This window comes from Corylus avellana, chromosome 2 (assembly GCF_965113065.1).
Source record: "Corylus avellana chromosome 2, dhCorAvel1.hap1.2, whole genome shotgun sequence".
NCBI classification, from domain to species: Eukaryota; Viridiplantae; Streptophyta; class Magnoliopsida; order Fagales; family Betulaceae; genus Corylus; species Corylus avellana.
In genome coordinates, this window is record NC_142491.1 from 3236973 (window position 1) to 3252530 (window position 15558).

At 36.5% G+C, this 15558-nt stretch overlaps 1 protein-coding gene, 2 non-coding genes and 1 pseudogene across 4 annotated transcripts; all 4 read left to right on the plus strand.

Moving 5' to 3' along the window:
- Window positions 1-583: 583 nt before the first annotated feature.
- LOC132183434 (non-functional NADPH-dependent codeinone reductase 2) lies at window positions 584-2574 on the plus strand. Its single transcript, XM_059596874.2, has 3 exons — window positions 584-937; window positions 1639-1882; window positions 1965-2574. The coding sequence occupies exons 1-3, from the start codon at window positions 612-614 to the stop codon at window positions 2367-2369; spliced, it is 975 nt and encodes a 324-aa protein (XP_059452857.2). The 5' UTR covers window positions 584-611; the 3' UTR covers window positions 2370-2574.
- Window positions 2575-4122: 1548 nt separating this feature from the next.
- On the plus strand, window positions 4123-4201 carry LOC132168319 (small nucleolar RNA R160). Its single transcript, XR_009438835.2, has one exon. It is a non-coding gene; the product is annotated as a small nucleolar RNA R160 (small nucleolar RNA).
- Window positions 4202-9929: 5728 nt separating this feature from the next.
- LOC132165766 (TMV resistance protein N-like) lies at window positions 9930-14998 on the plus strand (annotated as a pseudogene). Its single transcript, XR_015911355.1, has 5 exons — window positions 9930-10554; window positions 11305-12403; window positions 12707-12982; window positions 13083-14026; window positions 14150-14998. The product of XR_015911355.1 is annotated as a TMV resistance protein N-like (transcript).
- On the plus strand, window positions 14449-14527 carry LOC132168318 (small nucleolar RNA R160). Its single transcript, XR_009438834.2, has one exon. It is a non-coding gene; the product is annotated as a small nucleolar RNA R160 (small nucleolar RNA).
- Window positions 14999-15558: the final 560 nt, after the last annotated feature.

Below are 15558 nucleotides of genomic sequence, written 5' to 3' on the forward strand. Positions count from 1 at the left end.
TAACATGTTTAACATGTTTACTAAGGGTTTGTTTGAAATTGTGTTTGAGGGGCCTAAAAGTGTTTTCATCCAAAAAGCTTAAAAATTGCCAAAACATACTTTTGGTAAACTTAAAAATGAAGTTTTTGCTCAAAAGCACTTTTGACTTAAAAACTCTATTTAAGTTAATAGAGTTTTCTTAAAAAAATATTATTACTTTTATATCAAATCACTCACTTTTTATATCTAATCATTTACTTTTCATTACTATTCAAATAAAAAAATCACTACAAAACAAAATTTTTTACTTCCCAATACCACTTTTTCATTTTTCCATACCAATTATTATTATTATTATTATTTTTTTATTCATGAACAGTATCCTAGAAAAATGAACAGTACTAAGGTGTTTAACAAACGCCCCTTAAAAATGAAGTTTTTGCTCAAAAACACTTTTTACTTAAAGATTCTATTTAAGTTAATAGAGCTTAAACTTACCATCAAAATCACGTCATCCCTCACGTCAAAGAATAATAGAATTGAAACGTGATTTTTTTATATAAATCACCTCTCACACACTGCATTTTCACGCCAACATCTGACAGTCAAGGTTCACCATATCCGCCACACAAATGGCTGTAGCGAGTAAAATCCCAGAGGTGGTGCTGAGCTCCTCCTCCGGCAGCAAGGGCATGCCGGTGATTGGCTTTGGCACGGCCGCAGATTCCAACGACGGCGCCACCCTCAAATCGGCGGTCCTGGAGGCAATCAAGCTGGGTTACAGGCACTTCGACACTGCCTCTGCATATGGGTCTGAGCAGGCTTTGGGAGAAGCTATTGCCCAAGCACTCACACTCGGCCTTGTCAGCTCCCGGGAGGAGCTTTTCATTACTTCCAAGCTGTGGCCTAGTGAGGCTCATCCTGATCTTGTTCTTCCAGCTCTACAGAAATCAGTTCGGTGAGTGATCTTGATTGTAAAATTATACTTGCCATGCTCATAGATTAAATTCTTTTTAGGTAATTTATGGTTGATTATCTTTAAGATAAATTGTAAACAAACTCATTATACAATGCCTGCACCAAAGAATGGCTGCTGCTTGAGCGCTCTTCAGGGGACGCTTGAGCGGTGCGTGTAGGCCGTCCTACATCATTAAATGAAGCCAACTTCATTTGGGGTTCTTCTTACATTCATCCAATGGATCACTTAATAGTTTCCGTTAATAAGTCTTGCTAATGAGTAGAGAGTGGTTTGCCAAACAGAGCCCTAATTGCTGACATTTTAGGGCATGCTAATAAAGAGGATGGATTTGAATTGTGGGTGATTTAGAGGCCATCACAAGCTTGACAATGAATCTCCCTTTTAATGCTTTTGTATTTGTCATGGCAATTTGAGTGCTATTCTTCAATCTTCCACTCCTTGCCACCATCAGCTTCAGATGAGTATTCTTCAATCGTCCACTCCTTTCACTTGGGTCTTCCATCCTATAGCATGGCCCCTAGATTCAGTTGGCAATGAATGAGAATTAAAGTTTTGTTGATCAGGACTTGTAAACGTAAACTTTTGAAACAAGCAGTACTTTAGTGGTTTACCAGCTATTATGATTTATGGAAAATCAACTAATTCAAGCAAATAATGTTGGAGTTGACCAATTTGTGCAGGACTCTTCAGTTGGAATACATAGACCTGTATTTGATCCACTGGCCCATCACTGTGAAGCCTGGAAAGGGGGGATGGCCTTTTGCTGAAGAGGACATGATGCCCATGGATTTCAAGTCTGTGTGGGCAGCCATGGAGGAGTGCCAGAGACTTGGCCTTGCCAAGTTCATTGGAGTCAGCAACTTCTCTTGCAAGAAGCTTCAAAATCTGCTCTCCTCCTCCACTATTCCTCCTGCAGTGAATCAAGTGAGTCCAGTGCAGCAGCTTCAACTTTTCATTTTGACAAACGATATATTATTATTAAAAAATATGATTATTATTTGTGTAGGTGGAGATGAGCCCTGTTTGGCAACAGAAGAAACTAATAGATTTTTGCAAGGCAAATGGAATTGTTGTCACTGCTTTCTCTCCATTGGGAGCAAAAGGGACTAGTTGGGGCACCAACCATGTTATGGAGAATGAAGTTCTCATGGAGATTGCAAAAGCAAGGGGGAAGACTGTTGCTCAGGTTTGTCTTAGATGGATATATGAGCAAGGGGTGACTCCTGTGATGAAGAGCTACAACAAGGAGAGGTTGAAGGAGAATCTGCAGATCTTTGACTGGGAACTATCAGAGGATGACAGTAAGAAGATCAGTGAAATCAAGCAGCACCGGATGATGCTCAAGGAGGAACTTATTTCAGCTCGTGGACCCTACAAGTCCATTGAAGAGCTTTGGGATGGAGAGCTCTGAACTTTAACCTTTAAGAGAGTTTACTGCTTGCATGTAAAATAGGTTGATTTTTATTTTTACAAGTTTTTATTGATCTAAAGGTTGATTTTCACTGTCACATTATTGTAATTGTATGACAGTCGTATGAGAGTGTACTAAATAGCATTATTCTTATAAAATATTTGTGAGATAAAAATACAGGATGTAGAATTTCTCTTTCGGAATATGTTACTATTGCACCACTGACGAAAGGCACCGAGACATCCAGTTGTTAGGTTTGTGTTTCATTATTCTTGCAATTGGAAAATTTTTGGTCTTCATCATTTACAACAGCCGTTTGCATCCATTTTCAGAAATTTGAAACGAAATCTATTCGAGCCCTAGCCCCATTGGTTTATAGCTTCGATTTTCTGTGATTCTTTATTCTGTTTCTATATGTGGATTTTGGCAGGAAATGCTAGTTTAGAGAGACCCATTTGGGATTGGGTTTGATGTTGAAAGGGGTATTCATCAAAGTGGACCTGTAGTGTTTTTTTCACTGTTTGTGGGACTGTTTCAAAGCTTAATCCCCTGTGGGATTTTGTTGATGTTTGAAGGTTTTGTGCAGTAGTGATCAGGAAAGGAAGTTGAATGGGTTCAGAACTGAAAAGCAATTGGACCAACTCCCTGTAATATACTTTGGCAAGATCTATGAAACGAGCCTGGTTGTGTATGTTAAGAAGAGAATTTGTAGCTTAAGTATCACCAAAACATGAGTGCTTCAAACTCAAAATTTTTACCCAGGCAGGCTTTTGGGTACTGAAAGGTGAAATTATTAAATTTATGTTGCCAAAGGCTGAAAATGGTCTGCAATATTTCACACAAAAATTATGCAAACTAGCTGGAAACTTTTGTGAAGACTTCCTCCTATTTTTATGGATGACTGAAGAACTAAGTGCTTCGGAACTAAACAGCATGATCTGCTTTGGGCATACACATAAAGTTATGATCTATCTAAAAATCCACTTATCCTACCTATTTAATCTGACATTTCTTTCTGCTTTACTAACAATTCAAATCAAAATTATGAACAAATGGCTGGATTATCTTCCCACGTATTTGTACTGTCCTGATTCTCATTCATTATAACTCTTCTTTATAATGTAAAGTTTCAAAGCTGTTCATATTGCAGCTGATATATGGTATGACATTTCCTGTCTTACTTTGCATAATTAATGTCTAGTGCCACTGATAAGTAACCTGTTTGTATCTTTCTATAAAGAATACTTGCTTGTACTAGAAGATAGGTCTTCTCTAAGGGATAGATGTTGTTTGCTCTTCTTTATCCTTCTTGTTCTGCTGAAGTTTCTTTATTCACTTGTGTTCTCCTGTTTTTATGTTTTAGGATTTCCTGTAGCAGAAATATTTTACATTGGCTCCTTCAGGCTTGAGTGCCATCTGTGCTAATTCTGGTGATTTGAGTCTCTCTTTCATGTTTGTTGTTTATGCACCAAATAGCCCCTTGCTTCTTCAAGTTTAAGGGCAAGGAAGCAATGGGTATCATTGAAGAGTGCTAAATTGAGACTTTGCCACTAATAACCTTTGCACTGTGCCATGAACAAAAAAGTTCCTTGCACAACTCTGTTATTGGACTTAATATGATCTGTTGTTTGGTTTTTGTTGGGAAAACATTTTGTTTAGGAATTAAACTTGCCTTTCTAGGTAATGCTCAGGAAGCATGGACTTGGTATTTGGTGCCTTAAGCTATCTATGCAATTTCTTTATTATGAAGCAAAGCAAAATGATGAGTTGCTTATATCTGAATATGATGTAGAACACCATAACATTTTGGTCTTCAAAGTTCTCTGATTGCTTTGCTCACCCAGCTTAAGTTACTGCTTTCTTTTCATTGAGGCAGTGACATTCTTATTTTTTTGCTTGGAACAAAACTTTGGATGGAAATGAAGTGGAAAAAATATTCTGTGATAAGATCCTTTCTTTTTTTTGAACCTAGCTGCTGAAGACCGCTTGAACAGAAGCAATACAGTCTAGGCTGCTCTGCTTGAGTGGAGCACACTGGGTTGCTTCAGCTCGAATGGGGCATTCTGCCTGCTCCATGTGATGCCACCACTCGAGTGTCCATTGAGCGGTGCACGCTGTCTGCACCAAAGAATGGCTGCTGCTTGAGCGCTCTTCAGGGGACGCTTGAGCTGTAGGTGTAGGCCGTCCAACATCATTAAATGAAGCCAATTTCATTTGGGGTTCTTCTTACAATCATCTAATGGATCAGTTAATAGTTTCCGTTAACTAGTCTTGCTAATGAGTGGAGAGTGGTTTGCCAAACTGAGCCCAAATTGCTGACATTTTAGGGCATGCTAATAAAGAGGATGGATTTGGATTTTAGGATCAGAAAGCAAGAAACTTTTATTTAGGGTGATTGAGAGGCCATCACAAGCTTGACAATGAATCTCCCCTTTAATGCTTTTGTATTTTCATGGCAATTTGAGAGCTATTCTTGAACATATTTCATGCCAAGGTTAGGAATTAGGAACATTTGTTTTATGGTCAAAATTGTGATATGGAATTCTTATGTTGATGTCTTTCTTAATTCTCTCAATGTCTGCATATTTTTAATTTCGAATGAATATAGGGAGCATGCACAACTCAGTAAGTTTATTTGGTATTTATTCTTAGCATGATTAGGAGTTTGCCCACAATTAGACCATGTGATTTATTCATAATCTGTTATTCTATTAATATTTCACACTATACGAGCATGGTGCAGCACAAAATTCCTTCTTTGCTTTTTCATTTTTGCTTCCCATATCTTTGGCAAATGGCAGGTGGAGTGAAACAGGGGAGAGGACATGTTGGCTGAGCCCTTTCCCAATTTTATGAGATATAAACCAAAATTATGGTGAATCTGTTAAAAGAATTCTATATGTGATTCTCAATATATTATGCCTAGATATATATGTTTACAACTTTGAAGATTGAATATGTTCAAAATCTCTAGCATTCTATCTGTGATTCTGGAAGTTCACTAATTTGGTAGATCCCATTTTTATGTTAAAGTAAAAAGTTATGTTTGCACCTGTAAGTTTAATGTGTGGAACATGTGGTTTTTAGTCTCCTCTCATTGTTAGTTTTTTTTACCTAAAAAATGTCTCTTCCCCTGCATTGCTCAGCTTGAACAGCAATTGGACCAACTCCCTATTACAGACTTTGGCAAGATCCATGAATCCAGACATGGATGACTATGAAGGACTCAGGTTTGGATTGTGCATCGTAGCCTGCCAAGCTCATAGAGGACAGTAATATGCTTTTCTACTTTTCAATATGTTGTGTTGGGAAGCAGAGAGTAGGCATTTAATCCGCCCACCAAAGTGATAGATTTTTGACACATCAAATACAATGATGAAATTATATCTTTAATTTAAATCAATCCCATAAACTTTTTTCATTTTTTTCTAACTCAATCCCAACCTCCTACAATCGAATCCCCACTCACCTCTGAGCCTTCAACATTGGAGTCTCTAAAACCAACCGAGATGATGGCTCCAGTGGTTTTATTAATAGTTATTTTGCCTATAAGGTGTTTTGTTAAGAGAAGAAAAATTATTTAGTGTGAAGTGTTATATTATATTTTGACGTTTCAAACTGAGGTGTTTACTTTTTATTGAAGGATGCAAAACACCTAATTTAACACCACAACGTTATTAACTTATTCTATAGATTTTTTTCCCTCCACCCACCCTACCAGTGCCACCATTGACCCCTTCTCCATCTGCTACACCCTCCCCCCATTGCGCGTGAATCCCACGCATTTGTTGTTGGCCTCATGCGCCGCCCAAATGATTGATGGACTTCTGGCTTTCATGGACTTTTGGATTCTAGGACCAATTTACTAGTAGAACATATATGGTGATTCCCAATGAGTATCTCAATCGGCTGTGAACCACACCTCATAAAACGGAAGTCACTAGTTCGAATCTTCCCTCTCCCTTCCCTTATGTGGACATGTCAAAAAGAACATATATGGTGAACTCTTATTATGTTAATTAATGGCTCATTTTAATTTTTTTTTATTATTATTATTTTTTACCATGTTCAAGGTGAGTTGGGTTATTTTGTACACGTGGCAAAAGTCTGTGATTATTGTACCAAATCATTTACGGTCGTAGGAGCATTCTCCCATTTTATTTTTTATTTTGCCTCCCAAATCTACCGCCCTCCACCATGCATCCTACCAATGCCACCATTGAGTGGGTCAATGGTGGCATTGGTAGGATGCGTGGATTGATCAGAGTTGGGGTGGCCAAACCACCCGGTTTAGACTGGGGTGGTTCAGCCACCCCCAAGGGCCAAACCTTGGGGGTGGCCGAACCACCCCCAGGCCAAACGTGGTGGCCGGCCACCTCCTATGGGGTGGGTCGGCCACCCCAACTCTGATATATATATATATATATATATATATATATAGTTTTTTTTGTTTTTTTATTTTTAATCTGGTGTGGCACCCAAAAACACAAGTACCACGTCACGTGTTGCCTTGAAACCATAGGCACCAGTCTACGTGTAAGGGTGATGTGGTGCTCTGTCAAGAAACTAACTAAATCTTAAGGAACGTACCAGGTTTATTTGCTTACCATAGGTACCATTTTGTGACATTTTTGAAAACCAACGTGACTATTTGATTATGACGCAAAGCACATGTACTAAAAATGCATTTAACCCTTATTATTATGTTATAATGCATTGACACACTTTATGTTAATCGGTTCAACTAACTCCACCAAGGATGTCATGGTTTCCACATCTGTTTAATTTCTCCAATAAAAAGCATATGTGACTATTTGATTCTGATGCAAAGCACATGTACTAAAAATGCATTTAACCCTTATTATTATGTTATAATGCATTGACAGACTTTATGTTAATCGGTTCAACTAACTCCACCAAGGATGTCATGGTTTCCACATCTGTTTAATTTCTCCAATAAAAAGCATATCAGTGAAACCAAACAAAGAAATGTTATAATTCTCAAAAAAAAAAAATCATGTTTTATAATCCTATCTAATTTATTATTTTGAAAACTAATTTGGTCACAAGGGTAAATTTAGAATTTTATAAACAATTCAGGGGTATAACGGTCATTTAATTATGTTTAACGTCCATTTAGAGATGAAAATTGATGGAGGGAAGTACATTGCATCAAATTGAAAGTTCAAAAATAAAATTGAAAATTTTTAAAATTTAAGGGGTCCTCTGAAAACACATAATAATTCAAGGATCCTAAGAAAAATTTCGTCTAATTTAAATGAGTAAGCAACTAATTTTGACAAAGAGAGCCTCTTTCTGTCATATGAACATTCCAACGAGTTACACATGTACTTCATGAGTACATTTATTTAACTATAAAACCAATTTTAATGAAACAAAATTATGCATTAAATATTGGGAAATGTATATATATATTTTTAAAAATGAGGGTTTTTTTTTTCTTTTTCAAATTAAATATATTATCGTGAACCATTCGCGAGTTAAATACATGCCAATCAAGTTCCCATCTCTTAATACATCTACATCGTTCCTGCAATCCACCAAGAAATAATATTCATAGCGAGATAGTGAACACACGATATTAAGTGTTTAAGTGACAAAAATATATATATATATATATATAAAGCAAACAAACAGAGAGCCAAACGCTCTCTTCTCTCTCCTCTAGAATCCCCAAACCCTAATTCCGCAGCCATGGAGGAGGGAGACGCTGTCTTCCTCCTCCCCCCTTTTTCTCTCTTTTTCCACTCTCCTTACTCCCCCTCCCCTTCTTGCCTCTTCAGAGGCCAAAACTGTCTCTTTAGAGACCCTATCTGTCTCCTCGGAGGCCTTATCTCTGTCCAAAAATTGTAACGGCCCATCCTCCACCACAAAACCTCCAACCACCCCCATCACTAGAAGCTCCAAGTCTGGATTTCGCAAAATTTTTGAAAGCTTTGGATATGTTTTTTTTCAAAATTTATTCTCTTGTTTTCAGGAAATCTTGGGTTCACACGAGCCATCCCACGGGGTTCCAGACCATCTCCACCATCGTCTTCCACCAGCGATCCACCCATCCGACCACCATGCGTCGATGCGTGTTCAACACGCGCCTGCGAGTAGATCTTACTCGCGGGCGCGTGTCCCTCACGCGCCGCTCCACCTCCATCAACCTCAATCGCCGATCTTCTGGTCTCCTTTCCGGCTCGGTGGCCTGTGCGTCTCCGACTACTCCACTGTTGCTGGTTTTTGGACATTTTTATTTGCTTTTTAGCTTGCCTTTGTTTTCTGTAATGTTGTTGTTATTTTCTGTAACATGTTTGTGTTACTTTCTGACAAACTCGATCTGGTTAGATTTAAGACTCTTTGTAAGTGAAGTGGTTTTTTTTATTTTCTTTTTGGTTTCCACTTTTTTCCACAGTTACTGTGCATCTAAATCTCCATGGCTTTTTTGAAAGTCTGTTTAGATGCTTCATAGGAGTATTCGTATTCCTGATGGTTGTATCCATCAGATTGCGCCGCGGCAAGGGTTCTCTAGGGCTGCATTCGCAGATGCCTTCTATCTTCATCTACTATAAGGAGTTTGTAGTCTGTTTAGATTGGGTTTATATGTGTCTGTCCTGTAACTTTTTTATGCTTTAATGAATTTCGGTTTGTTACCCAAAAAAAAAAAAAAAAAAAAAAAGTGTTTTAAGTGACATTTCAAACTACAAGCCAAATTGGCCAATAATAAATGAATAAAGCACACAAAAAATAAAATCTCATCCATCCACCCACAAAACAATTTTATTTTTTTAAAGAAAAAAATAAAATCTCATAGTTTTATATAAGGGTAATTACTTTTTTCTCTCATGAACTACTACACTTTGTTAATATGCCCCACGAACTACCACGCTCACCACCCGACTACATCAAACTACCATCTACTTACCAAAAACCCCATTCCGTCAGTCAATTTAGTCCCAATATTCAAATTCCGTCAAAATACATGATGGATTTCATTGGGGTATCACGTCATCACCAATAGAATGATGATACATGCCATTCTTAGTTAAAAATAAATAAATATATTAAAACTATAAATATATGAACTAAAAAAAGCTTATAAATTATTTTAAAAAAAAATAGAAAAAAAAAGAGGGGTGGCTGCCTTTTTAGTTATTCATCCCTAGCTCCTTCTTCTTCTTTCTTTCTTTTTTATTTTTTTATTTTATTTTTATTTTAAGTTTTCAATTTTTTATATATTTATGTATGGCTATTCTGAGCATGACAGAAACTAAAAAAATGCAGAAAATACTTGAAAGATCAATTTTAGCTTCGTCAGAATCTTGCCCTCATTAATATATATATAGTGGGAAATAATTTGGAAATGATATTTCTCTTCACTTTTATCATTTCAATTTCTACAAAACATATTTGAGATTTATCCTCCACGTGGCTACGCCAGAGTTGATCGTAAATGCCTTAATTTGGCTCAAGTACTTCGTCTTGGTCAACGTCAACATTGTGCATTGAAGGAAAGTGGATAGGAAAAGATTGGCCTAGAACTACTGAGGGAAAGTGGATGGTAATTGCATCATATTGCATATTGCAGGCTTCCTTTTGCTTTTACTCGAAAAACTGATCAAATATTCAGGACACAGCCGACTCCTTTTAACTCACAAGAGGCTTCTTTTTCAGTCAAGTTTACAGCAAGCACCTCCATATCCATGGCTGCTCAAATATGTTGGAATCACGACGTCTTCTTAAGTTTTAGAGGTAAAGACACTCGCAAAACTTTTACCGATCACCTCTACACCGCCTTGGTGAATGTTGGAATTCACACTTTCCGAGATGATGATGAGCTTCCTAGAGGGGAGCATATCTCTACCGAATTGCTCAAAGCTATTCAAGGATCAAAGGTTTCTATTGTGGTTTTTTCAAAAGGATATGCTTTTTCTAGTTCGTGTCTTGATGAGCTTGTAGAAATCATACGTTGTAAGAATTCTATAGGCCAAACTCTTCTTCCCATATTTTATGACGTGAACCCATCCGATGTGCAAAAACAAACCGGAACTTTTGCCGAAGCATTTGTTGAGCATGAAGACCGGTTTCAAGCAGAGATGGAGAGGGTGCACAAGTGGAGAGCAGCTCTTACAAAAGCTGCAAATTATTCCGGTTGGGATATCCAAAACGTTGCAAACGGGTATTATATATGTTGCTGAATGTCTCTTGTGCTTTTTGATGCATCATTATTATTACTATTTTACTTTTTGTCAACAAACAACACAAAATACCCCCTCAAAATGCAAAATACTTTTTAAAAATCTATCTCCTTCTCTTGTTGTAGGAATATTTTGACAAATTAACAGTGGTACCATTTAAGTTATTATTTTTTAAAAAAAAAATTAGGGTGGCCACACAGTTAAATAAAAATAAATTGTATATATAATATAATCATATATAGAAAGGTAATTCTTAGTTGCATTACTTCATTGATGGTTTTTCGTTCCATGCCCATTATACCGGCAGAGTACATAATGATTTTATAGTAATGCTTTCCATGAGTTATGTTTGGTACACGAAATGACGAAATAACTATTTCTCTCAAATTTCAGTTCTTAGTAAATACTATTTATTTATTTATTTAATGAAATAGTTATTTCGCCTGTCAAACATAGTCTAAATGACTTTGTCATCCAAATGGAAAAAAAAATGACAAAAATTGTTTCCTTGCATGTCATTTGGTAGGATATATAAGAAATTGCATATAAATATATTTAATGGCATTCTTAATAAATTTGATATATATTACTTTATTGTTTACCACGAAAATTAGTCTCAAATGACTGAAATAATAATATCCTTTTGACACATATGACTCATATAATTTTCTTCATTTTCTTTACTTGTGCTCATGTTGTTCTTTTGTTTTCTTTTAAATTATATTTATCAGGTACGAATCAAGGTTCATCGAGAAAATTGTTGATGAAGTTTTGAGTAAAGTGAACAATGCTTGCTTGGATATTGCCAAGCATCCAATAAGTATAGATTATCGTATTGAAAAGATGAAAGCTTTACTAAATCTTGGAAAAAGTGATGTTTACATTGTAGGCATCTATGGCATGGGTGGAATCGGTAAAACAACCTTAGCTAAAGCTGTTTATAACCAAATATATAATGGATTTGAAGGAAGCAGTTGTCTTTTAAACATTAATGAAATTTCAAAACAACCCAATGGTTTAGTTCATTTACAAGAACAACTTCTTTAAGAAGTCTTAAAATCCAAGAACTTGAAGATTGCCAATGTTGATAGAGGAATCAATTTGATTAAGGAAAGGTTTCGTTGTAAAAGAGTTCTTGTTATTCTTGATGATGTGGATAACTTGAAACAACTCAATTCATTAGCTGGAAGCTCTGAATGGTTTGGTCCAGGAAGTAGAGTCATTTTAACAACTCGAGATGAACATTTGCTGACTGAGCTTGGAGTATATGAAAAATATAAGGTCAAGGAATTGAATCATGAGGAATCTCTTCAACTTTTTAGTTGGCATGCCTTTAGGATGACTCATCCAAAAGAAGATTACCAAGAGCTTTCAATTGGTGTAGTTAATTATGTGAGAGGGCTTCCATTAGCTCTTGAAATTTTGGGTTCCTATCTATCTGGAAGAAGCACTATAGAATGGAAAAATGCATTAGAAAAACTACAAAAATATCCTCACCACCGTATTTAGAAAATACTTAGAATGAGCTTTGATTCACTAGATGATAATATTGTGAAGGACACATTCCTTGATATTGCGTGTTTCTTTGTTGGTATGGACAAAGATTATGCCATCAAAATATTTGATGGTTGTGGTTTCTTTCCTGAAATTGGTATTAATATTCTCATTCAGAGGTCTCTTGTCACAATCATTAGCAATGGGTTGTGGATGCATGATCTAATTCGAGATATGGGAAGGGAGATTGTTCGTGAAAGATCATCCAACGATCTAGGAAAACGTAGTAGATTGTGGTGTCATGAGGATGTCTTACACGTGCTTAACAAACAAATGGTAAGAAGCATAATTAATCATTCATATATAAACACTTGAATACACAGACACATAATATCCTTGTTATATAGTTATTCATGAGTTTTGTCATGTTTTTTTTACTAATTAAGCATGCATCATTCCTTGAATAGTTTATCCACATAACACATAATAACGGTATGATCTTAAATAAATATATAAAAAATTCTAAATCATGTCAACAACGGATATAGTAAAAAGGCATGCAAATCACATTATTAGCACTTATAATCATGTCTGCATCACATTAATGTGTGGAACTAATCCTATTGTCTATTTCTCCAGGGATCAGAAGCAGTTGAGGGTCTCATTCTAAATCCATCTAAACTTGAAGATGTACATATTAAAATTGAAGCATTTGCAAAGATGAAAAATTTGAGATTGCTCCAAATCAATGGTGCAAATCTCACAAGATGCTATGGACATCTTTTTGAAGGGTTAAGATGGCTTTGTTGGCATAGGTGTCCTTTAAAATTTCTCCCATCAAATTTTCATTTAGAGAACCTTGTTATCTTTGACATGCAAGATAGTAATATCAAACAAGTCTGGAAGGAGATCAAAGTATAATATTAAATCTTACATTTCCTTTTATTTCTTCATTTTTGTTAAATTTATAAGTCAAGACTTTCTTTCTTCTCTTTTAATGATTTTGTTTTGACAGATACTCAACAGGTTGAAAGTCCTTAATCTAAAAAATTCCAAATTTCTCACCAAGACTCCAAACTTCTTACAATTCCCAATTCTGGAGATACTGATACTTGAAGGTTGCACAAGTTTAGTTGAGCTTCATGAGTCCATTGGAAATCTAAAAAGGCTTGTTTTGCTGAATTTAGAAGGATGCCATAACTTAAGGAATCTTTCGAGAAGTACTTCTAACTTAAAATCTCTTCAAATTCTTAACTTGTCTGGCTGCTTAAAACTTGATAAGCTACCAGAGCAATTGAAGAATATGATAGCTCTAACGAAATTGGAACTGCTATTATGCAACTCCCTGCATCCATCGGTCTTTTGAAGAATCTCGAAACTGTGTCATTATCAGGATGTGAAGGACAATCTTCAAAATCTTGGTTATCGCGTTTCTCATCGTGGATATCACCAAAAAGCTTCATTCCCACACATTTCCTCCCAGCTTCCATTTCTGGACTATGCTCTTTAAGAAGGCTAGATCTCTACGACTGCAATCTGTCTGAAGATGGGTTTCCAATTGATCTTGGGTGTTTGTCTTCACTCGAGGAATTGGATATAGGAAGAAACAATTTCCTTAATCTACCTCATTGCATCGGCCGCCTTCCTAAGTTAACTACATTGATGTTAAGTGAGTGCGCGAGTCTTCAATCAATTTTAGAACTCCCCGCAAGTTTATGGATTTTAGATGCAAGTGGCTGCACATCAATAGAAACACTCCCAAATCTGTCCAACCTGAAAAGTTCGCCTCATCTTTACTTAACATACTGTCAGAAATCGGTTGAGATTCAGAAATTGGTTGAGATTCAGAAATTGGAGAGTTTGGAAATTACAGCAATAATTCACCTGACACATTACCACAATCAAATTACAGAAATTGGAGAGTTTGGATATAATTTGAGGAGTCGTTTTCCTTCGCAGGTTTCTCTCTCTCTCTCTCTCTCTCTCTCTCTCTCTCTCTCTCTCACTGTATTTGTGTGCGCACGTGTGCAGTTTTTATGTTCTGAACAATTTTTTATTTATTTATTTATTTTTTTGAAATAGTTCCTGTCCAAGCGTGACAAGGATCAAGGCATTTTCCTCCTCCCTGGTTTTGAGCTTCCAAATCTTCGCTTGTGCCCTGAAAGGCACAAGCGAAAGGCACCGAGACACCGACAGAACTATCTCGACGGAAGGCACCGAGACATCAAGTTGTTCGTGTTAGTGATGTTCCTGCTCTTGGTCACTTCAGTGGTGCTCAAGTCAGTGCAGCAACAATTCTTGACATTGCTAATGAGATAAAGTCCAAGACAAGAGGTCCTACCGCATGTGCTGTGAGATAAAGTCCAATCTAGAAGTAGCGAAGCAAAATGATGAGGTGATTATATCCGAATATGATGATGAACCCCATATCATTCTGGTCTTCAAAGTTCTCTGATTGCTTTGCTTTCCCACCTCAAGTTTTTGCTTTGTTTTCACTGTTGAGGTGTGAAAAAGAATAATGTGTTTGAAAAAATGTGTGAGAAAAACTGAAATTTTAAATTCTATTCTAATGATGCTGAAATTGGAACAAACCTTTGGGTGGAAATGGAGTGGAAAAGATCTTGTCTGTATTGAGATCCTTTCTTTTTATGAAACTGGCTGCTGAAGACCGCTTGAGCAGAATATAGACTCTACATTGTATTTTTTTTTTTCCGACTCAACTTCTACGAAAAGGTTCCTACCAAGACACTGAGCCCTTTCCTGACTTTTTGGGATATAAATTAAAATTTTGGTGTGTCTGTTAAAAGAATTCTATCTATGATTCTCGATGATTTTCAATGTATGATGCCTAGATATATATGTTTAGAAGGTATAATCTGTTCAAAATCTCCTGTATTCTTTCAGTGATTCTGAAGGTTCGTTAGGCCTTAGATAGGAATGTGTAATTTGGTCAATCCCATTTTTTTGTTAAATTAAAAAGTTAAGATCAGGATTAGGTTTGCACCTGTAAATTGCTGGAAAATGTGTGGCATATGTAGTTTTGAGTCTCCCTTCAATTTACTTGCCCAAAAATTGTATCTGCATTGCTCATCTTGAAAAGCAATTGGATCAACTCCCTATAATAGACTTTGGCAAGATCTATGAAGTGAGTGCTTCTCCTGGTTGTCTGTGTTAAGAAGAGAATTTGTACCTTAAGTATCACCAAAACATGAGCGCTTCAATTGTGTTCTCCTGTTTTTATGCTTTAGGATTTCCTGTAGCAGAAATATTTTACATTGGCTCCTTCAGGCTTAAGTGCCATCTGTGCTAATTCTGGTGATTTGAGTCCCTCTTTCATGTTTGTTGTTTATGCACCAAATAGCCCCTTGCTTCTTCAAGTTTAGGGGCAAGGAAGCTTTGAGAAATGGGTATCATTGAAGAGTGCTAAATTGAGATTTTGCCACTAATAACCTTTGCACTGTGCCATGAACAAAAAAGTTCCTTGCACAACT

Bases quoted from the DNA above. Each gene is read 5' to 3' on its own strand.
- LOC132183434 (XM_059596874.2), top strand. From the start codon at position 612: ATGGCTGTAGCGAGTAAAATCCCAGAGGTGGTGCTGAGCTCCTCCTCC. The intron at 938-1,638 runs GTGAGTGATCTT...CAATTTGTGCAG, and splicing joins GCTCTACAGAAATCAGTTCG to GACTCTTCAGTTGGAATACA. The intron at 1,883-1,964 runs GTGAGTCCAGTG...TTATTTGTGTAG, and splicing joins TTCCTCCTGCAGTGAATCAA to GTGGAGATGAGCCCTGTTTG.